Below are 22,953 nucleotides of genomic sequence, written 5' to 3'. Positions count from 1 at the left end.
TCTTATTTGAACGGGACATTACCCGATCCCATATTTATATTGGAATATAAAATAACCACATATATATTTGAAAAATGTAAATTCCAAAAAAAAAAAAAGAGAGACTTGAGTATGCTTCAACTGGGTAGGATCGTACGGCAATGGCCGATTTTGAAGGACCATTATTGTGCTTTGGCGGCATACCATCGTTCTCCATTATCACATTCCCTCCCGCCGAAGACGAAAACCACCCTTCATCGTTTCGCATCGACCAGAGTGCATTCCGCTCGCCGCAACACCCAACGTCGATCAGGCGGCCTTATATTGCCCAAGTCCCCGGTGCAGTCTGATCTTCAGGTTGAACAAAACGAGAGCGATTCGGAATCCGAAGGGTTCAAGAGCAGAAACCAGTTGAAGCGCGAAGCTCAGCGCGCCGTGCGTTGGGGAATGGAGCTCGTTTCCTTCTCCACACCTCAAATCAAACGCATCCTCAGGTGATTCAATTTCTGTTTCTAACTAAAATCTTTCGAACAAATTTAGTATAGTGCGTGAAGTTTATTTGGTGTACGTTCTGATTTTTATTTTACCTTAATCGGGATTGCAGTGTGGCTTCTCTTGATAACGATGTGTTTGAAGCCCTAAATCTAGCGAAGGTGCATTTATAAGCTGTTTTTTGGGATTAGTCAATTAGTTATAGTAGAGAATTTGATTAGTTTTGATAGCGGTTTTAGTTTGTAGTTAAGGTGTTTGTTGTTTTGTCTCAGAAATTGGGTCCTGATGTCCGAGAAGGAAAGCGAAGGCAGTTCAATTACATTGGTATTCATTTTTGTTCTTGAATTTTCATTGTGCATACAGAATCAAAGTTAGGAATGGATTCAGTAATAGTTTAAGAAATTTAAAACAAAGATTATCGTAGTATTATCATCAAATTCACTGTAGAGTTGCATGTTAACTGTCTTTGAACACTCGATTCTCTTTTAATTTTTTATTTATACATCTTTACTTATTAGTAAACTTTCATTGACAAGTTTTTGAGAGTTCTTTTAGCAGTTGTAAGGAGATTGTGTGCTGTGATGTTAACGTACTTATAATCTAATGTATGCCTTCAGGAAAACTACTACGCGATGTAGAACCAGAGTTGATGGATACGTTAATTCAGGCTACAAAAGATGGTGACCATAGTAAGCTACGGACATTAGTTGGTTCAAAGGCATCAATTGTTGAAGATAGCGAGGACGAGTATGAAGAAACGGATAGTGAGGAGGAAGTGGAGGTGTGCTATATAATTTCTATATTATTTTCTTGTCAGGGATAGGGTAGCAAAAACAAAGCTTTTCATTTGATTTCTCAAGCACTGGTGCAGGAATTTCACATTGATATAGCAACCAGATGGTTGGATGGCTTAATCAGTAAAGACATTGAGATAACAAATGAGGTTTACTCAATTCACAATGTTGATTTTGATCGTCAGGTGAGTTGTATATATGGTAAACTTTTTATGCTATCAAGTATCTTCTGTTAAAAATTCATAAAATATCAGTTTAGAATACAATAAGAAATTGAAAAATAATTAAGAACACATACCTGATTGTTTCATAGCAATAAATGAAATTTGGTAGTACAATACTAACCAACTAAGTCTTCCTTCATAGATCTCGAAATCAGATCAAATAGATCAACCAAAAACCATACAATTGTGATGAGACAATATGTATTTAGAGTTAGGGAGGGAATTTAGCTACATAACCCTAATTGGACTGACACTTCTCATCAAAGGCTTCAGTCAACTAGAAAGTCCATACTTCTGCTTCAACTAGATTTCACACAGATACTAAGCTCATTAACTATAGATCACTAATTATATAGGCTAATACAACAAAGAATTATCCAACAACTCATATTCTCCCACTTGGGCTACATTAATTTTTTTTAATACATATATATTTAAATAATTTTAGGGTAAATACTCATTTGGTACTTTGTGCTTTGTTGAAATACACACTTGGTACTTTCTGTTTTGGATAATGATCACTTGGTTTGCAAAAACTACTAATATTTAATCAGAATATTATATATATTTTTATATAATTTATAATTAATAAATTATTTAAATAATTTTTTTTTTTCAAAATTTTCTCTCTTTTCTCTCCTCTTTCTTTCTCTATCTTTGTATCACCATGGGGGAGGGGCGGAGCTCGGGACGTGAGGCTGGGGGTCGGATGGGAGGCTCGGGACTGGAGTGGGCGGTCGGGGTGGTTCTTGGCTGAGGGGGGAGAGAGAGGAAGATAGTGGGAGAAAAAAAAATTAAAAAATTAAAAATTATTTTTATAATTTATAACTTATTTTTATTATTAAATAAATGTAATAAGATATATATAATAATTTGATTATATATTTAAATGAGGGTATTTTGGGAATGTTATAATTTTAAATGCACTCAGGGTACCAAAGTGGGTAGTTTTTGTAAACAGAGAGTACTAAGTGATCATTATCCAAAACAGAGGATACCAAGTGTGTATTTCGACAAAACACAGGGTACCAAATGGGTATTTACCCATACATGCTGTTTTTGAGATGCCATTGGAATCGCTATGGTTTTGCAAGAGGCTCAGGCTGTTTTTGAGATGCCACGGGAACTACCACCATTGAGGGGTCGGGAACACTCTATTACCCTACGAGAGGGCTCCTCGCCGATCAACGTCCAACCTTATTGATACCCGCAAGTGCAGAAGGATGCAATTGAACGATTGGTGAAGGAAATGTTGGCTGCTGGTATTATACAACCCAATATCAGTCCTTTCTCGAGCCCTATGTTGCTGGTACATAAAAAGGACATGAGTTGGCGATTTGTGTTGACTACAAAGCTTTGAATCGTGAAACGGTCCTTGATAAATTCCCTATCCCCGTCATTGATGAGCTGTTGGATGAACTTCATGGAGCTACATTCTTTTCGAAACTTGATTTGAAATCTGGCTATCATCAAATTTGTGTGCAGCCTTTTGACGTGCATAAGACAACTTTTCGTACTCATGATGGACATTATGAATTTCTTGTGATGCCATTTGGTCTCACCAATGCTCCAACGACTTTTCAGTCGTTGATGAACGAGGTATTTCGCCCTTATCTTCGTCAATTTGTCTTAGTTTTTTTTTATGACCTTTTGGTGTATAATCGCAGCCTTGATGACCATGTTCGCCATTTATCCACAGTCCTATAGCTTCTTTCTCGGCACAAACTCTATGCCAATCGTAAGAAGTGTTCTTTCGCCCATGAATCGTTGGATTACTTGGGCCATATTATCTCATGGGAAGGGGTCGTGATGGACTAGTCTAAGGTGCAAGCCATGTTAGATTGGCCCGAACCTAAAATCATCAAAGCTTTGCGGGGTTTTTTGGGTCTCACGGGATATTACTGCAAGTTTGTCAAAGGGTATAGTGAGATAGCGTGGCCATTGACAAAGTAGTTAAAGAAATATAAGTTTGGGTGGAATGAGGCAGCGATGAGAGCATTTGAGGCTCTTAAATGGGCAATGACCCAAATTTCAGTCCTTGCACTTCTGGATTTTAACCAACCTTTTGTGGTGGAAACCGATGCTTTAGGGTATTGGTTGGGGGCTTTTTTAATGCAAGGACAACATCTCATAGCTTTTTACAGTCAAGTTTTAGGTCAACAAGCGCGCCTAAAGCATATTTATGAGGAGTTGATGGCAATTGTCTTTGCTATCCAGAAATGACGTCCTTATTTATTGGGACGGCGCTTTGAGGTGCGTACAGATTAGTAAAGCCTGAAGTTTTTGTTAGAACAGCGTATTGTCACTCCGGAGTAACAATGTTGGATGGCCAAGCTCATGGGCTATAACTTTGATATTTAGTACAAACCAGGGGCTGGTAATAGGGTGGCAGATGCGCTTTCGCGAGTCAGTCCACCAGCGGAATGTAACAACCTGCTTCTATCTCAAGGCATTGATTGGGATGCTTTGTAACAAGAGCTTCAACAAGACATGTTTTTGGCTAAAATTACTTCTGATTTGCAGCAAGGGCGATAACGACCTGCTTGATTTTCTTTGGACCATGGCAGATTGATGTATAAAGGGCGGTTGATGTTGCCAAAGGATTGTTCCCTTTTTTCACCATTTTACGAGTGTACCACAATTCTCCGGTTGACGGCCACTCAGGAGAGGACAAGACTTTCAAAAGGATCTCTGCTGACTTTTATTGGGTGGGGATGCGGAAATCAGTGGCGGCATGGGTTCGTGAGTGTGACATTTGTCAAAAGAACAAGTCTTTGAATCTGTCCCCTGCTAGGTTGTTACAGCCCATTGCCTTGCCTTCGTTGGTTTGGGACGCATTGACTATGAATTTCATAGAGGGGCTGCCGCGATCACATGTTATGGATACGATTTTGGTAGTGGTGGATAGGTTCAGCAAGTACTCTCATTTTATCTCACTGAAACATCCTTTTATTGCTCGTACAGTGGCTGAACTGTTCTTGAAGGAAGTGGTACACCTTCATGGGATCCCTTCGTCTATCATCTCGGATCGAGACAAGGTATTTACGAGTCACTTTTGGCAAGAGACAAGTTACAAGGTACGAAACTCCGCCATAACACTGCCTATCATCCCCAAATAGATGGACAATCAGATGTTGTGAATCGTTGCTTGGAAACGTACTTATGATGTTATGCTTCTGAACAACCACGTTCTTAGTGGTGCTGGTTGCCGTAGGCAGAGTATTGGTATAATACTTCCTGTCATACGACATCCCAACGCACTCCATTTAAAATTTTGTATGGTCGTGACACCCCAGCCCTTATTCGCTATAAGCGTGGAACCACTCAAGTCTCTTCAGTGGATGAGTTGTTGGAAGAAAAGGATGCTCAGCTAGACAATCTTACTATGCATTTGCTTCGGGCTCAACAGAGAATGAAGGACTCAGCGGATAAAAAGCGCAGAGATGAGCAGCTTGTGGTTGGGGAGAAGGTATTTGTTAAGCTCAAGCCTTACCGTCATAAATCCCTTGCTGCTAGGCGCAATGGGAAACTTTCTCCTCGTTTTTATGGACCATTTGAAGTGTTGGCTTGTGTGGGGGAGGTGGCATACAAGTTGAAATTGCCTGCTACTTCCTCTATTCACCCCGTCTTCCACATTTCACAACTTCTTCAGGCTCACGAGGTCACTCACTCTTCGCCATTGTTTCCTCCGCAACTCAGTCCAGATTTGGAATTACTGGCAGAACTAGTTGAAGTATTGGGTGTTCGCAAAAACGAAGAACTAGAGATGTTAATAGAGATGTTAATCAAGTGAAAGGACTTGCCATTATTTGAGGCCACCTAGGAGAACTACAACAACCTGCAACAACAATTTCCTCAATTTCACCTTGAGGAAAAGGTGAAAGTTTGGGCGGCGAGTAATGATAAACCTCCTATACGGTACACCTACGTTAGGAGGCAGCACAATTAATGATTAGATTTGAGGATTGGATTCTTTAGGGAAGTTTAGTTATTTGGTTTGATTTGGGTTGCTGACTGTTTCTATTTTAGTTTCTGTTTTGGTTTGTTTCCTGTTTGGGGCCAAACGTGTTTGGGTAAGTAAGGGGAATAAAGAGGGATGAGAATGAAGATCAGAAATTGGGTAATTTTCTGATATTTTATTTATTCACATTTAACATATATTTAATACAAGGCTAGGTTACCCTAATTGTGAAAGAAAGAAACCCTAGAATTAATACAAATAAATCATTATAATAACTATTTTCCTATTATAGACCATTACTGGAATATTCTACACTATACAACAAATAAACTAAAAGCAGAAACTTCCTAAAATAGTTTGATTTTTTCCAACACTCTCCCTCAAGCAGGCTTGTAGATATTCTCCATAGCCAGCTTGCTACTCAACAAATCAAACTGTTTCTTGAACAATCCTTTTGTAAAGATATCAACCACTTGCTCTCCGGTAGGGATACAAGTCATACAAGCTGATCCATCTTCCACCTTTTCCTTATGAAGTGTTTATCCACTTCCACATGTTTTGTGTGATCATGAAGAACTAGATTATGAACAATCAAAATAGCATCCTTGTCATCACAATACAACCTCATAGGTGATGATGGTGATATCTTCAATTCTCCCAACAATATTCTTATCCACAAAATCTCACACATACCATGTGCTACAACTCTAAACTCTACTTCGGCACTGCTTCTAGCTACCACATTCTGCTTTTTACTTCGCCATGTAACTAAGTTGCCTCCAATGATTGTGCAATAGCCCGAGGTAGACTTGTCAACTACACTTCCACCCCAATCTGCATTTGTATAAGCTTCAACTTGTAGATGTCCTCGAGGTCTAAACATAAGGCCTTTCCCAGGTGTTCCTATAGGTACCTTAGAATTCTATAGATTGCTTCAAAATGAAGTGGTCCAGGTGAGTGCATAAATTGACCCACCATACTCACTGCGAATGCTATGTCTGGTCGTGTGTGAGATAAATAGATTAGTCTCCCAACTAATCTCTGATAACACTCTCGATCCTTTACATCTGCCAATGGCGCGGGTTGCAACTTCACATTTGGTTCTACTGGAGTTTCAATAGGCTTACACCCTAACATACTTGTCTCCTTGAGTAAATCAAGAACATACTTACGTTGACTTATGAAAACACTTTCCTTGGACCTAGCAAACTCAATTCCAAGGAAGTACTTCAGCATGCCCAAGTCTTTTATCTCAAATTCTTCAGCAAGTTTTCTTTTTTTAACTTTTTTAGCTCACCATGATCACCCCAGTTAACACAATATCATCCACATACACAATTAAAATAACTACTTTACCTTCTTCTAAGTGTTTATAGAACATCGTGTGATCAGCTTGACCTTGAGTGTATCCATGGTGTTTTATCACCCTACCAAAGCGCTCAAATCACGCTCTAGGAGACTGCTTGAGTCCATATAAGAACTTCTTTAGTTTACACATTTTCCCAACTCCAAAACTCTTCTCAAATCCGGGTGGAGGACTCATGAATACTTCCTCTTCTAGGTCTCCATTAAGGAAGATATTTTTCACATCTAACTGGTATAAATGCCATCCTGAATTAACAGCAAGAGATAGTAGCACTTTGATGGAATTTATTTTTGCTACAGGTGCAAATGTCTCTTGGTAGTCAATCTCATAGGTTTGAGTAAAACCTTTTGCAACCAGCCTAGCTTTATATCTTTCAACACTTCCATCAACTTTGCTCCTTATTGTAAAGACCTATTTACGTCCTACAACCTTCTTTTCTTTTGGTAACTCTACAATCTCCCAAGTATCATTCATCTCTTCAAACACTGCTAACTTCCAACTCGGATCCACCAATGCTACCTGTATATTTCTAGGCACAATAAGATCTGAAATATTAGTGGTATATGCTCTATATTTTTTGGACAAATGGTTGTAAGAAATGTATTTGGCTATAGGGTATTTGGTGTTGGTCCGAATTCCTTTTCTTAGAGCAATTGGAAGGTTAAGATTTGATTCAGGGGCTGTTTCTAAGAAAGGTTCAGGTCCAGATTTGTCAGTGTTGGAATTAACTAGTAACAATAGATTTGGTTCGAACAAATTTGGAGACAAGGTAGGAGAATTACCTGGTACTGTTGGAGGACCATCGCTAAGGGCTTCAGTTAGAACATGTGCTTGAATGATTTGGTGGTCTTTACTTCTTTCAGTAGCATTTTTTCTAGAATAAACCACAAGCTCAAGATTTGTATGATTTATAATGGGTAAATACCATTTTGGACCCTGTGTTTTACAAAAGTTACCGATCAGATCCTGTGTTTTGATAAATGACAATTTGGACCCTACGTTTTGCAAAATGAAATAAATTAATACCTTGAACTAAATTTTAGTCAAACTTTTTCTCAATATGTCTAAAATACCCCTACTTTTATAAATTAATTAATTAAATAATAATAAAAAAATGTTTTAATAATAAAAGTATATTTAAATTAATTTAAATATTGTTATTAAAAAAAATCAAATTTAAATTAAAGAACATAATTATTAATACCAAAAAATAAATCATTAATAACATTACAATATCAAAATCCAATATTCACACATAGCTCACACAAACTCGTTAACACGTTCAAGTTCATCATTCAAACCCAGATTCAAGCATCAATATACAACAATTTCTATCACAAAGTCACCATTATAACAAATCTCACCCAACAAAAACTCGTAAACATATACAATCCAAAGTTAGGCAGCAACAAACTCATAATCTAACCCTACAAAAACTCATAAACATATACAATCCAAGGTCAGGCAGCAACAAACTCATAAATCTTAATGAAAAAAAAAATCATCAAAAAATAAGCAAAACTAGAAAATGAAACCCAAGAACAAACACAAATCAAATCTGTCCTCACAAAACCCATATCCTTTTTTTCCTTCTAAACTTCTCACACAGAAAATCAAATCAAAACCCGGATAAATTTTACAGGTTTGAACAAAGGAAAAAAGAAAAGAAAAAATAGAACTTCCCACTGCAATCGGAGGTCCTCAACCTAGATTCACCGTCGAAATCGTTGTCATCGACCACGGTGCTTAAAAGTTGAAGTCGCCGCCGACCCATCGTCCCCCGTGCTTAGATCTTGGTTGAAGTCACCGCCTAGTGCAAATTGAACCTCAGCCCAGTGCAGATCGTCGTCGATCTTGGAAGAACCGTCCCTGGTCCCCAGCCATTCTTAGATACGCTTCAACAAAGGTGTCGACGAGAGATTCCTAACTTCAGGGCTTGTACGCGTCGTCGACAGAGGTCGCTGGTGCTGCGTGTGTCATCAACGGGAGGTGGTTGGTGCTTCGGAGAAAGAGAGTTTCCTGCAATCACCTAGAAAATCAAAGATGAAGAAGAAGTCGAAAGGCGAGGAGAGAGAGGACAGAGTAGGGAGAGAAGAAAAAATTAATTTTTTTTTAATTTAAGAAAATAAATTTATTTTAAAATCAGCTTTATTTATTTTCTATTAATTTAATAGTATGACATTAATACTATTAAATAAACTTATTTATAAAACTAGGGGTATTTTGGTCATATTGAAAAATAGTTTGACCAAAATTGGGTTCGGGGTATTAATTTGTTTCATTTTGCAAAACATAAGGTCCAAATTGTCATTTAACAAAATACAGGGTTCGATTGGTAACTTTTGCAAAACGCAGGGTCCAAAATGTTATTTACTCATTTTTAATTAATCGCAGTATTTCTCTTTTTGATAGACCAATTTTAGATTCACACTCAGAAGGTTGAGTTTCTTTAGAAGGAATAAGAATATCAAGAATAACATTGGGTGAAACGTTTATTTCCCAAAAATTTGATTCCACTGATTTCTCCCCCTTAATTGAATTTTTGGTAAAATACTGAGTATTTTCTAAGAAAGTAACATCCATAGATGTATAAAACCGTTTGGTAACAGTGTTAAAACATTTATAACCTCGTTTATTTGGAGGATATCCTAGGAAGACACCTTTCGGCTCTAGGTTCAAGCTTAGACCTAGATATTTTAGGGATGTGCACATAGCGGTGCAACTAAGAATTTTCAGAGGTAAGTCTGAATTATTTCTTGAACCTGGAAAATTTGTTTTCAGGCATTCTAAAGGAGTAATGTACTGCAAAACACGAGTAGGCATCCTATTAATAAGATAAGAAGCAATGAGAATAGCGTCTCCCCACAAATATTTAGGAATGTTCATATGAAACATCATAGCCCTAGCTACTTCTAGCAAAGGTTTATTTTTACGTTCAGCCAAGCCATTTTGTTCAATGGCATCGGGACAAGTAGATTGATGTAAAATTCCTTTTTCTGTTAAAAAGTTGCCTAAGATTTTATTAAAATATTCAGTCCCATTATCAAATCTTAGAATGGATTGGGGTTTCTTGGATTTAGTCTTGGATAAGAAAGGTTTTGGTGAAGTTTGAAGGAAATGGATGCGAGGATGCCTGTCTTCCATGTCTTTTTTAGTCTTTTTAAATGGCCGCCCAAGGGGAAATTTCAAAGGTTCGAGGGGTCTACGCCAAGGGGAGTCTTTGACTCCCTTCTTGTTTACTTTGGTGGTGGATGTTTTGGGCAGAATGATTGATAAGGCTAAAAGTGTCTCGGCTTTTAGAGGTTTTATAGTGGGGAAGGATAGAGTCGACGTCAGTTATCTTCAGTTTGCAGATGATACGATGTTCTTTGCTAACGATGAGGAGTCCTTGGCTGTGCTTTTGGATATTTTAAAGGTCTTTAGCATTGTGTCTGGATTATTTATTAATTTGCAGAAATGTCAGTTGTTGGGGATTAATCTGCATAAGGAGTTAGTAGATCAGAAGGCTAGTGGGATTGGTTGTGAAGTGGGACAATGGCCTATTCAGTACTTGGGCCTTCCATTGGGGGCTTCTCCTCGTTCCAACGTGTTTTGGGAACCTGTGGTCTCTAAATGTGCTAAGTGGTAGGATAGTTAGAAGAGTGCTTTTCTGTCTAGAGGTGGTAGGTTAACTCTTATTCAATCGGTTTTGTCTTCTATTCCAGTGTATTACCTGTCGCTTTTGTGTGGCGGGGGTTATTGAGAAAAGAATGCGTGATTTTTTGTGGGAAGGCACGAATCAGTCAGGGGGTGATCACTTGGTATTGTGGTTGGAAGTGTGTAAGTCTCGGAGCCATGGTGGTTTGGGAATTGGAAATTTGGTGTTGAGGAACAAGGCTTTTCTTATGAAATGGTTGTGGCGGTTTCCTTTGGAAAGTAAGTCTTTGTGGCATAGGGTGGTTAAAAGTAGGTATGGTGTAGATGGTGGACACTGAGATACAAATTCTGGGGGGAGATTGTTTGCTCGGGGCCCATGGAGAGACGTCACGACTTTGTAAGAGGGTAATAGGTGCTTGGTCAGATTTAAAGTGGGAAGGGGAGATAGGATTCGGTTTTGGGAGGATGTTTGGATTGGTGGTACCTCCTTGAAGTCGCAGTTCCTTGATTTGTTCAGGGTGTCCAAAACCGATAACTTATTGATCAAAGACCTTGTAGTTGCGGAGGGCGGTAGGAGTTCGAGCGACATAGGTTGGGATTTGAGATTCAGGCGAAATTTATTTGATAGGGAGGTTCCTAGTTTGGCTGAGTTGTTGTAATTGCTTCAGAATGTGGATCTTCCATCAATTTTGGAGGATAAGAGAATTTGGAGTCTAGATAATAGCGGTGTTTTCAACTGCAAGACTGCCTTTCATAGTTTGAGCTACGCTCATTTAGGCCCAGAGGTGACTTAGGCTAAGAGGTTATAGAAGAGTGTCGTTCCTTCGAAAGTTAAAGTGTTTGGTTGGTTGTTATTCTTGAAAAAGTTAAATGTCCATGATAATTTGCAAAGGAGAAGACCTTTTCATTTGTTGTCGCCTAATTGGTGTGGTTGCTGTAAGAATGCGGGTGAATCAGTGAGCCATTTATTTTTGGAGTGCTCTTTCTCCAGGGCTTTGTGGGGTAAAGTGTTTAATGAGTTCGGGGTCTCTTGGTGTATGCCTTCATCGTGTTCTCAATTGTTTTTATGCCAGTTAGAGGAGGGAAAAAGGAAGGCCTGTTTATGGCAAAATACTGTGTTGGGCAATTTGGTTGGAGAGAAATAGTAGGATTTTTGAAGAGTCTATTTGTTCTGTGGATTCTCCTTGGGATAAAATTAGGTTTTGGGTTGCAACGTGGGTGTATAGATCGAAAGGTTTTGATGGAGTTTATTTTTTGGACTTGTGTAGGGAGTGGGTGTTTTTGAGGTCATAATTTCTTTCTGTTGTTACCATGGTATTCCTCCGCCATAAGTGAGGGTTCATAAGGGTATTGAGTAGAGGTCTCCTTTGACCTCTGTCTCTTTTTAAAAAAAAAGATCTTAGAATACTCATTTTGGTTTGAAATTGAGTTTCAATCGTAGAGTAAAAATCTCAAAAAATTTGTGCTACTTCAGATTTTTCTTTTAGTAAATTAACCCAACAAAGACGAGTATGGCCGTCAATAAAAGTAACAAACCATTTTTTACCGGAAAGAGTGGTAATCTTAGAAGGTACCCAAACATCACTATGAAAAATATAAAATGGTTGTGAAAGACGATAAAATTTGGGAATATAAGATTATGGTGGCTCTTGGCAAATGGACAACTATCACAATGAAAATATAAAGGATTCAATATTTTGAATAATCCAAGAAACAAATGTTTTAAGTAAGAGAAACTAGGATGACTTAATCTATAGTGCCAAATTATTATTTGATCATAAACAGAAAAAGAACTGATACTACCAAGTCCTTGAGCTTTTTTATTACTAGATAAAATATTCTCAAAATAATAGAGACCATTAGTCATCCTAGCACTGCCAATCGTCTTCTCCGAGTTCAGGTCCTGAAAAATGCAATGAGATTCATAGAAAACAACAGAATAATTAGAATCTCTGGATAATTTGCTAACAGATAAAAGATTACAATGAAGTTGAGGAACATGGAGAACAGATTTAAGATCTATTCCCTCAGATAATGTAACTAAGCCTTTTCCTGAAACAGGTGAGAAACTACCATTAGCAATCCTAACTTTTTCAGTACCAGGACATGGATGATAGGATTTAAATAATTTAGGTGAATTGGTCATATGGTCAGAAGCTCCAGAATCAATGATCCACAGATTGGCTGGTGTAAAAAAATAGTTGAGAGCATAAATTTCAGTACCTGTATGTGCTACAGAAGCAACAGAAATACCAGAGGATTGTGGTTGGATTTTAGCAGCGCCTGAAGATGCTCCATCTACTCTTTGGTGAAGGGGCTTGTCTCGGCCTCATTAGCTGTAGGAGTTCCACGTCCTGCCTTACAGCCTTGCTCTTTCAGTTGGCTAGTTTCCCATGAATCTTCCAGCAAGTCTCACGGGTATGGCATGACTTATTATAGAAATCGCACTAGACCCTTGGCTTGTCATTAGATCTTTGTGAACCAGTCATACTGATGAAATGGTGAGGAAAAAAAACTTTCTTGCTATATTTCTATTCTCTGAATATATTTTGTACAACCTAGGACTAGAGATATATATAGGAAATACAGAAATAATTACATTAAACACAGAAATAGGAACAGATTCCTATTCCTAGGAATCTCAAAGATCAAACATTAATACCCTATTATTTTCGAACTGTCAACACTCCCCCTCAAGCTGGACTATAGATATTGATGAGTCCAAGCTTGTTTACAAGAAAATCAAATGTTTGTTCAGATAGTCCCTTTGTGAGAATATCAGCAAGCTGTTGATTAGTATGCACATATCTAATGCTTATAACTCTGTCAATTTTTTCTTTGATGAAGTGACGGTCAACTTCCACGTGTTTGGTTCTGTCATGATGTATAGGGTTATGTGCAATGCTGATAGTAGATTGGTTGTCACAGTAGAGCTGAATAGGAGCTTCATATTTAATCTTCAATTCTTCTAGTAGACGTTTGATCCATATAGCTTCACACACTCCATGAGCCATGGCTCTATACTCTGCTTTTGTACTGCTTCTTGCAACCACAATTTGCTTTTTACTTTGCCATGTGGTTACATTCCCCCATACCATTGTGCAATATCCAGATGTAGACTTTCTATCATCAATTGAACCAGCCCAGTCTGCATCTGTGAACACTTCAACCTTTCTCTCAGTTGTCTTCATGAGAAAAAGACCCTTTCCTGGAGTTTGCTTGAGATATCTCAGAATTCGATACACTGCATTGAGATGTCCCTGACACGGATCATGCATGTATTGACTGACTAGACTCACTGCAAAAGCAATGTCGGGTCTAGTATGTGAGAGGTAGATGAGTTTTCCTACCAGCTGTTGGTACTTCCCCTTGTCAACTGGACTTCCTTCAAACATTTTCCTTTTGTCTCCGAGCTCAATTGGAGTTTTGCTGGGTCTGCTTCCGAGCAGTCCTGTCTCCTTTAGAAGATCTAGAGTGTATTTTCTCAGGGATACGGAAATACCTTTTTTACTTCTAGCAAATTCCATACCCAGAAAATATTTGAGAGCACCGAGATCTTTGACTTCGAACTCCTTTGCCAACATTTCTTTGATTGAGTTTATCTCAATGTGATTACCAGTGATAATTATGTCATCAACATATACGATTAGTACCGCAATTTTTCCACTTCCTAAGTGTTTGACAAAGAGAGTGTGATCAGTCTGGCCTCGTATGTATCCAAGCCCTTTGACAACTTTCAGGAAACGATTGAACCATGCTTGGGGAGATTGTTTCAAGCCGTAGAGAGATTTGTTCAGTTTGCAAACTGTGGTTGTCTTGAGAGATTCTTCAAATCCCGGAGGCTGACTCATATACGCTTCTTCAAGTTCCCCATTCAAGAACGCATTCTTTACATCAAGTTGATGTAATTCCCAATCCATGTTAACCGCTAGTGAGAGTAGAACTTTGATAGTGTTGAGTTTGGCAACTGGAGCGAATGTTTCCGTGTAGTCAATTCCATGGGTTTGAGTAAACCCCTTGGCAACTAACCGAGCTTTGTACCTCTCAATAGATCCATTTGCATCGAATTTGATGGTGAACACCCATTTGCACCCTATTACCTTCTTGTCTGGTGGTAACTCTACTAATTTCCACGTTCCATTATGTTTAAGTGCTCTTATTTCTTCAAGCACTGCTGCTTTCCACTGAGGAGAATCAAGAGCTTCTTTGATATTCCTGGGAATCACAACATTTGATAGATTCGAGGTGAAAGCTTTAAATGGGGATGCAATTTTGAGTAAGAAATGAACTTTGAAATGGGGTGTTGGGTACATGTTCTGGTTCCTTTCCTTAATGCGATAGGAATATCTAGATCTGATTGTTTGTTAGATGGGAGAATACCTGGATCTTTTGAGGGAAGCGGTTCCATCACCAGATTGGGCGTTTGACTGTGCTGAGGATTCATAACTTGTTTATTTTTCTTGGAATACGCCCGAAGCTCTTTCTGTACGTTTTGGTCTTGAGGATGTCCTTCTGGTTCTTGTTCAGGAGAGGTTGGTGGATTTTTTTGTTTAGGAGGGAGAGTCTGGATATCTGGTTCAGAAGAAAATGGAGTGGAAGAGGTAAATGGAAAAAGAGTTGTTAAGGGTAATTCTAACCCCCACGACCACTGAGCTTCTTGCTGGTGATGGTTGGACTCCCCCTGAAGCGATGTGGGAGTGAAGTAAGGAGTATCCTCGAAAAATGTGACGTCACATGAGATGAATGTTTTTTTGGTGATGGGACGATAACACCAATAACCTTTTTGGGTAGGAGAGTAACCCAAAAACACAGTCTTAATGGCTCTATGATCAAATTTACTTCGATGGTGGGAGTGAACATGCACAAAAGCAGTGCAACCAAATACTTTAACAGGTAGAGTATCTGTAGAGATGTGAGGATGTAGAGATTGAAGAACAAAATATGGTGTTTTGAACTGAAGAGGTCGACTAGGGAGGCGATTAATGAGATAGGCAGCAGTAAGGATAGCGTCGCCCCAAAGATGTTTAGGGACATGCATAGTGAACATAAGAGCACGAGCTACTTCTAAGAGATGGCGATTTTTGCGTTCAGCAACTCCATTTTGTTGCGGAGTATCAACACACGTGCTTTGATGGACAATCTCATTTTTGAGAAGATAGGGACCAAGAGTGGTATTGAAATATTCAGTACCATTGTCGGTACGGAATATTCTTATAGATGTTTGGTACTGTGTTTGGATCATTTGATGAAAGTTCTGAAAAATTTGGCATGTTTCAGACTTACTTTTAAGAAGATAGACCCAAGTGAGACGTGTGTGTTCATCAATAAAAGAGATAAACCATCGCTTACCATGAGAAGTATTGACCTTGGAAGGTCCCCATATGTCACTATGAATCAGAGAGAATAGGTTGGAAGGTGTATATATTTTGTGAGGGAACGAAATTCGTGTGTGCTTGGAAAATTGACAAATATCACAATGAAAATCAATAATATTCTTATTTACAAAAAACGATGGGAATAAGTGTTTTAAATATAAAAAACTTGGATGCCCAAGTCGACAATGGCAAATTGACAAATATCACAATGAAAATCAGTAATATTCTTATTTACAAAAAACGATGGGAATAAGTGTTTTAAATATAAAAGACTTGGATGCCCAAGTCGACGATGCCATAACATAATTGTTTTTGAAACAGAGTTTGAAATAAACGATGAACTGGAACAAGAATTAGAAATAGAACTTGAACCCAAACGTAGTAGAGAAGAGAGCTCGTTAACTGGATGTTGCCTTTCAAAGAAATAAAGTCTGTTACGAACCCTAGCACTGCCAATCAACCTCCCCGATGATAGATCCTGAAATTGACAAGAATTTGACATGAATTTAGCGAAGCAATGATTATCACTGGTTAATTTTTGGACAGAGATTAAATTGCATTTCAAAGAAGGAACATAAAGTACTGATTTAAGAATGAGGTCAGTAGATAATTTAATAGTGCCTATTCCAACAATAGGAGAATGGGTGCCGTTTGCAATTGTGACACTAGATTTAGTGGAACATGGAGAATAAGTATCAAACAAATGTGGTAAACCTGTCATGTGATCAGTGGCACCCGAATCGATGATCCATGGTGTGTTGGAGGTGGAAGAAAAATTACCAGAGTGTGCAACAGAGGCACTATGAGTCTCAGGACCGGAACTGGGGTTTATGGATGATTGACTCAAAAGAGTGTATAGGTGGGCAAGTTGTTCCTTACTGAATGAAGGGGTACCAGCACTATTCTGATCATTGGTACTCTCAGTTTGAGTTTGATAGGCCTTTCTTTCATTTTGGCGGCGAGGGGTCCAATTGGGTGGTTTACCATGGATAACCCAACAAGTAGATCGAGTATGACCGTGACGTTGGCAGTGATCACACCAAGACCGATCACCCTTACGATTAGGTCAAGGGTCAAGAGTGAATCTGCCATGTGGTGGTGGAGCGCCAGATTTTGATACGAGAGCTGAGCTTTCAATGGGCTGCAGGTCAGGAGTAGTGAGCATGACACGACGACGTGCTTCTTCACGTCTAACCTCAGAGAAGGCTTCTTCAGTGTCAGGAAATGGGGCACGACCCACCAGACGACCTCTAACTTCATCAAGATTACTGTTTAACCTCGTAAGAAATTCAAAAACTCGTTCTTTCTCTAACTGCTGCCGCTGGATTGTAGTGCAGTTAGCACATAGTGGTGTGGTATCCAGATACAAATCGAGCTCCTGCCACAAATCTTGTAAGTCGGAAAAATATTGGGTAACAGTTTGATTACCTTGCTTGATTTCTTTAAGCTTGGTACGGATTTCGAAAATCTGAGAGGCGTTACCAAGGTCAGAATACATTTTTCGGGCAGCGTCCCACACCTCCTTAGCAGTCTTAAAGAACAGATTTTTGAGTCCATTGAATTAATTAACCATGCAAGTACAATAGAATTTTCAGCTTGCCATACCTTGTATGTAGGATCATTGAAAAGAGGTGCAGGGAGATCATCAGTAATGTATCCTAGTTTACCACGACCACAAATGACAAGTTTGACAGATTGGGCCCATTGTAAATAATTTTTGCCATCAAGTTTATGGGCTGTAATATTAAGTAAACCACTATCAAGGTTATAAAGAGAGCCCATAGACCCACTGGGCTGAGTGTGGGCTGAGTTGGGGTTAGGGTTACCTTCATTGGGTTGGGTTGAGTGAGGCCCAATATTTTGAGAGGTAACTTCCTCACTATTCAACATCACAGAGAGAAGCGACTGGAGGGCTACGGGGCCGAGAGCTTCTGTGCTGAGAGTGGAGCGACTGAGGGCTACAGGGCCGAGAGCTTCTGAGGGCTACGGGGGCCGACTGTAGCACCGCCGGATTGGACTGGCCGAGGCGCTGGAGATGACGCCGAAGAGGAGCGACTGGAGGTTGAGCGCCGGAGTGGAGCGACTGGAGGTATTGCAGGTCTGGAGTAGGTGCCAAATGACTTCGCCAGAGGCCTGGAGTGTCGCTGGACTGGTTTGCGACTGGAAGGAGGGACGACCGCCGAAAAAAATGGAGGAAAAAACTGAGGGTGGACAAAATCGAGCCTTATGGCTCTGATACCATGATGAAATGGTGAGGAAAAAGAACTTTCTTGCTATATTTCTATTCTCTGAATATATTTTGTACAACCTAGGACTAGAGATATATATAAGAAATACAGAAATAATTACATTAAACACTGAAATAGGAATCGATTCCTATTCCTAGGAATCTCAAAGATCAAACATTAATACCCTATTATTTTCTAACTGTCAACACATACTATAACCTCCTGAAGATGCCAAGGCTAATCCTTCAACAGTAGTTCCAGCAACCCTTTTTCTTAGCATAACATTCCTTCTGCACTCTTCTCGTCTAACCTTCGAAAAAACTTCACTAATGGAAGACATAGGTTGCCTACCAATAATCCTCCCCCTGACTTCATCAAACTCAACATTAAGACCAGCCAAGAACTTGTAAATCCTATTATCCTCAACAGTCTTCTTATGGTGACAACCAACCTCAGTAGATTTCCACTCATAAGTGTCAAACAAATCTAGATCCGGTCATATTCTTCCCAACAAAGTAAAATATTTAGTAACATTATCTTCACCTTGTTTTACATCACCGAGTTTGAGATTCAACTCAAAAAATTTGAGATTGAACTCAAAAATTTGAGATTGATTCCCTAAATCAGAGTACATCTCAGTCACATTGTCCCATAGTTCTTTGGCAGTTGGGTAACACATGTAATTCGAGCTAATCTCCTCTTCCATAGAATTGACCAGGCAAGTCATAACTATAGAATTCTCTGCATCCCATGTAGCAAACGCTGGATCATTCTCCTTAGGAGCCACCTTCTCGCCAGTCAAGTAGCCCATCTTTCTACGTCCTCTCATATACATTTGAATATTGAGACCATCTCAAAAAATTATCACCATCAAGTCTAATGGTGGTAATTTGAACAAGTTGAGATTCAGAGGTGATTTTAGGGTTTTCGGTAGTGTTAGGAGTGACAGTGGCATTGGCTGGGTTGGTGTCAGATTAAATGGAGATTTCAGACATTGTGAAGGGAAGGGGAGAGAGGGTTGGTTCTGATACCAAACCAGAAATTAGATAATTTTATGATATTTTATTTCTTCACATTTAACATATATTTATACAAGGCTAGGTTACCCATATTGTGAAAGAAAGAAACCCTATAATTAATACACAAAAATTTGTATAATAACTATTTTCCTATCATAGACAATTGCTGGAATATTCTACACTTTACAACAAATAAACTAAAAATAGAAACTTCCTAAAATAGTTTGATTTTTTCAAACAGTGAGGGCATGTCTCATTTTGTATAATTGGAGAGAAACCAGGTCTCTCGAATATCCTGGAATGTTCTTTGTTATTTCAATAAATTTTTCTCCCGTATTCCTTATTCTTGTTTTATATTTTCACGATATACTATCCTAGTTTATCATTTTCCCATTGTGCATGGAGAGTTCTCAGGGTAGTAGTACTTAAATCAGTAGGAGCATCAGGTTTATCTTCTCGCAAGCAGAAGTCCAAGTGCATTATCCCCAAACTAAATTCTACAACGCGTTTCCACTTCTTATAGCTAGAGGCAGTGAGAATTTGAATGAAGGCATTATTGGTATTCACAGAAAAAGAGATTTAAAAGTACAAAATATAAACAACTTGATTAAATTATGAGCAAAGCAATAAGAAAATATGTAAATAGAGTTGAGTGTTAAAAAAGAAAGAAACATATATAAATTAAAAATTTATTACCTGTGGGCAAATAAATTCTTAACAAATATACACATATTGATTCAACCAAAAACGACAACAAAGATACACATCAAAGTTATTACCTTTGGGCAAAATAATTTTAAATATGTATATTTTTAATTAACACACTTCATGGACCTTCAACTAATATATATAACTACTTCCTTTGGGCTAGTAACTACACATTAATTAACAATTTTGTTTTCTATAAACTAATGAAATTTGGCGATAAAACAATCATTAAAAATGAATATAATTAAATAACTTTGGTGATGATAATTATAATATTCTCAACCAAATTCCCAAACAAAAAAAAAATCGGCCGTTAATATGCTGATAATCAAAATAAAGTGTGTTGACAGATAGGAAATCAATTCCTATTGATTTGGTTATTCGTTAGTTTCCTAATTTGTAGGCTAACTTGTAGGGATTTTTTATTTCTTATCTTCATTCTGTCATATACAATAGGCAATCTGATACCACGTGTTAAAAATCCATAAAACACTAGGATACAAGATTGTATATAATTTAGAATACAATGAGAAATTGAAAAATAATTAAGAACACATGCGTGAATGTTCCATAGCAATAACTGAGATTTGGTAGTGCAATACTAACCAACTAATTCTTCCTCTGTAGATCTCTAAATCATAAACAGATCAACCAAAAACCATACAATTGTGATGAGACTATAATTTTATAGAGTTAGGGAGGGGACTTAGCTACATAACCCTAGTTGGACTAGGTCTTCTCATCAAATGTTTTAGTTAACTAGAAAACGCACACTTCTGCTTCAACTAGACTTCACACAGATGCTAAGTCCATTAACTATAAATCACTAATTATATGGGATAATACAATAAAGAACTATCCAACAACTCATATTTTAACAAAACAATTAAAATGTTAATGTAAGCCCAAGATAAAAGTCTTACATCTTCTGCATCATTGACAACTATATAAATTGGAAGTTAATATGCGTATGCTGGTTTTGGCTTTGGGTTTTGAAGAACAGTAATGTAAAAAAAATTATTTCTGTATTTATTTTTTTGGATTTTTAGGGGACCTTATCCAAGGGACAAGTGTCTGGAATTAGATCCGAGAGAAACTTGTTGACGATCTCAGGGTTTGTTTTGGGACTCGGGGAGTGATTGTTTCCTGGGAAAACTTGTAGAAAACTGAATCATTTCGTTTTGTGACTTACTTGTTATTTGAGAGAGGTTTGAGAGTGTATTAAGCAACTTATAGGGAATTAGACCAGGGTCACTGCCCTGCCTTGGATGTAGGATTGACTTTGGTTAATCTGAAGGACGTATATTGCTGTGCTCCTTTGTTTGCTCTTTTTCTTCTTTCTGAGTTTGGAGGTTCTCACAGGTTCTATGTGGTAGATAATTTCTATTTTTCATTGTCTTCTTGAGTGATTTATGGGAAAGATTAATTATTTATTTTATGCTCTCTCTATTACTTACATTAGCAGTTTGTGCACAGGAATTGCGTAATCTTGTTAGAAGAGTCCATAAAGCTCAAGAAAAACACAAAAATGCTGTTGAGGAAAATAAGGGAGAAATAGATGCTGCAGTTTCGCTCACTAAAAGGTCTCTCAAGCGTTTCCTCCTTTTACTTATGAAGCAAATGCCTAGTGCTTGAGTATGTGAGAGTCCGAATGGTATTCTCTAAGTGCCACTTATTATTAATTTTGAACGGTGTATCTGTTACATGCTTACACTGTTCCTCCATTATAGCTGAAAAAACTACCAAGTATTAATTCTCACTAACTAAATAATTATTTATTCGCAAATGCATTTACTTGGCCTTGTGCTGCAAGTATTGGGAATAGGATCTGGTTTCTATGGTATTAGAGGTCAGATTTTTTTGGTATAGTCTCAGCTTTTAATCTTGAGTTTCATTCCGAACAAACCAATAGCAGTAGTAGTGTATTAGGAACTCTTTTTTTTCTTTCTTTCTTTCTCAATTCACTTTTATCCTTCAAGGGTCTGCCTTTTGAATGGAGATTGTTGATGATTTATGAGTCCGTTACAAAAAGTTCTTTTGCCAGTAAGTTGTTAATATTAACTGATATGCAGACACCCACATAAGGAAATATGGAATAAAAGAAACAATTAAGGTCGCATGCTGTGTAAGTTGTAAATCTTTGGGATTTCTACTAATATTGTGATAGTTTTCTCCAGGGTCTTGCCATGTTTTATTTTCTGGCTTGTCTTTTTTTGGTAGTCGTAGTATTTTATCTATCGGTCACTTTGTGTAAAGCAGTAAATGTGAACCTTTTATTTATTTATTTATTTTTATTATTATTTATATGACCCGAGCTTGACATGAGCCCCAGAGGCATGAAACATGGTACAACATGAAAAATGTGTCTGGGCCAGATGTGATGCGATGTTGTGGGTTTTGAGCATGAAGAGATGAAATTCCGTTTTTTATGATTACCAACTTAATTATTCAAATTAAATAATTAATTGTTGAACTGTTCCAGAAATGTTTAAACAGATACAAAGACTGTTTGAACAGAAACCAGATATGTTTAAACAGTTTGTGACCAGAAGATAAAAACGAACATAAAGTAAAGAACACACGAATTTTTACGTGGTATCAGCAATCTTTGCAGATTGCTACTAGTCCACGAGGCCACGCCCAGAGAATGAAATTTATTAGAAGAATATCTAAACGATTACAAAACCAAATTGACTTATACAAATAAAGACTCCCTCTTGAATTTGTTGCAACTGTTGTAATCTAAACTCCTAATCAAATTTCTGAAGTGCTAAGATCTTGAACTCCCTTCAAATCATAACACTTGCACTTTTCCTCCCGAAAAGTGACTCACGAACAAGACTTCTCCCGAAGCTTGATGACCAATGTCCAAGTGTGTTCAACCTCCACAATTAACACAAAGAAAACAATACAGAAGTACACTGTAATAAACCACTAAGAACTTGCTGGACTCAAGTTCTTCACATAATAAAAAGTCTCTCTAAAACTTGAAAAATATTTGGAAAATAATACACCAAGAGAGATGATCAAAAACCAACGACTTAAGGATGATTATATACTGTTTAGAATCCCTTTAGGTCGTGGAAAACAAATCAGGAATCAAACAACCAATAAATGGAAAATCTTCCAAAACAGGAAAGTCAGAATCTGTTCAAACAGACTAGCAATCCG

At 37.9% G+C, this 22,953-nt stretch overlaps 1 protein-coding gene across 1 annotated transcript; it reads left to right on the top strand.

Annotated features, from left to right (window-relative positions):
* The first annotated feature begins 62 nt into the window (after positions 1-62).
* Positions 63-21,792, top strand: LOC133807081 (uncharacterized). Its single transcript, XM_062245223.1, has 6 exons — positions 63-473; positions 584-632; positions 744-795; positions 1,089-1,252; positions 1,343-1,450; positions 21,259-21,792. The coding sequence occupies exons 1-6, from the start codon at positions 112-114 to the stop codon at positions 21,415-21,417; spliced, it is 894 nt and encodes a 297-aa protein (XP_062101207.1). The 5' UTR covers positions 63-111; the 3' UTR covers positions 21,418-21,792.
* Positions 21,793-22,953: the final 1,161 nt, after the last annotated feature.

This window comes from Humulus lupulus, chromosome X, assembly GCF_963169125.1.
Source record: "Humulus lupulus chromosome X, drHumLupu1.1, whole genome shotgun sequence".
NCBI lineage: Eukaryota > Viridiplantae > Streptophyta > Magnoliopsida > Rosales > Cannabaceae > Humulus > Humulus lupulus.
This window is presented reverse-complemented; position numbering and strand designations above follow the sequence as displayed.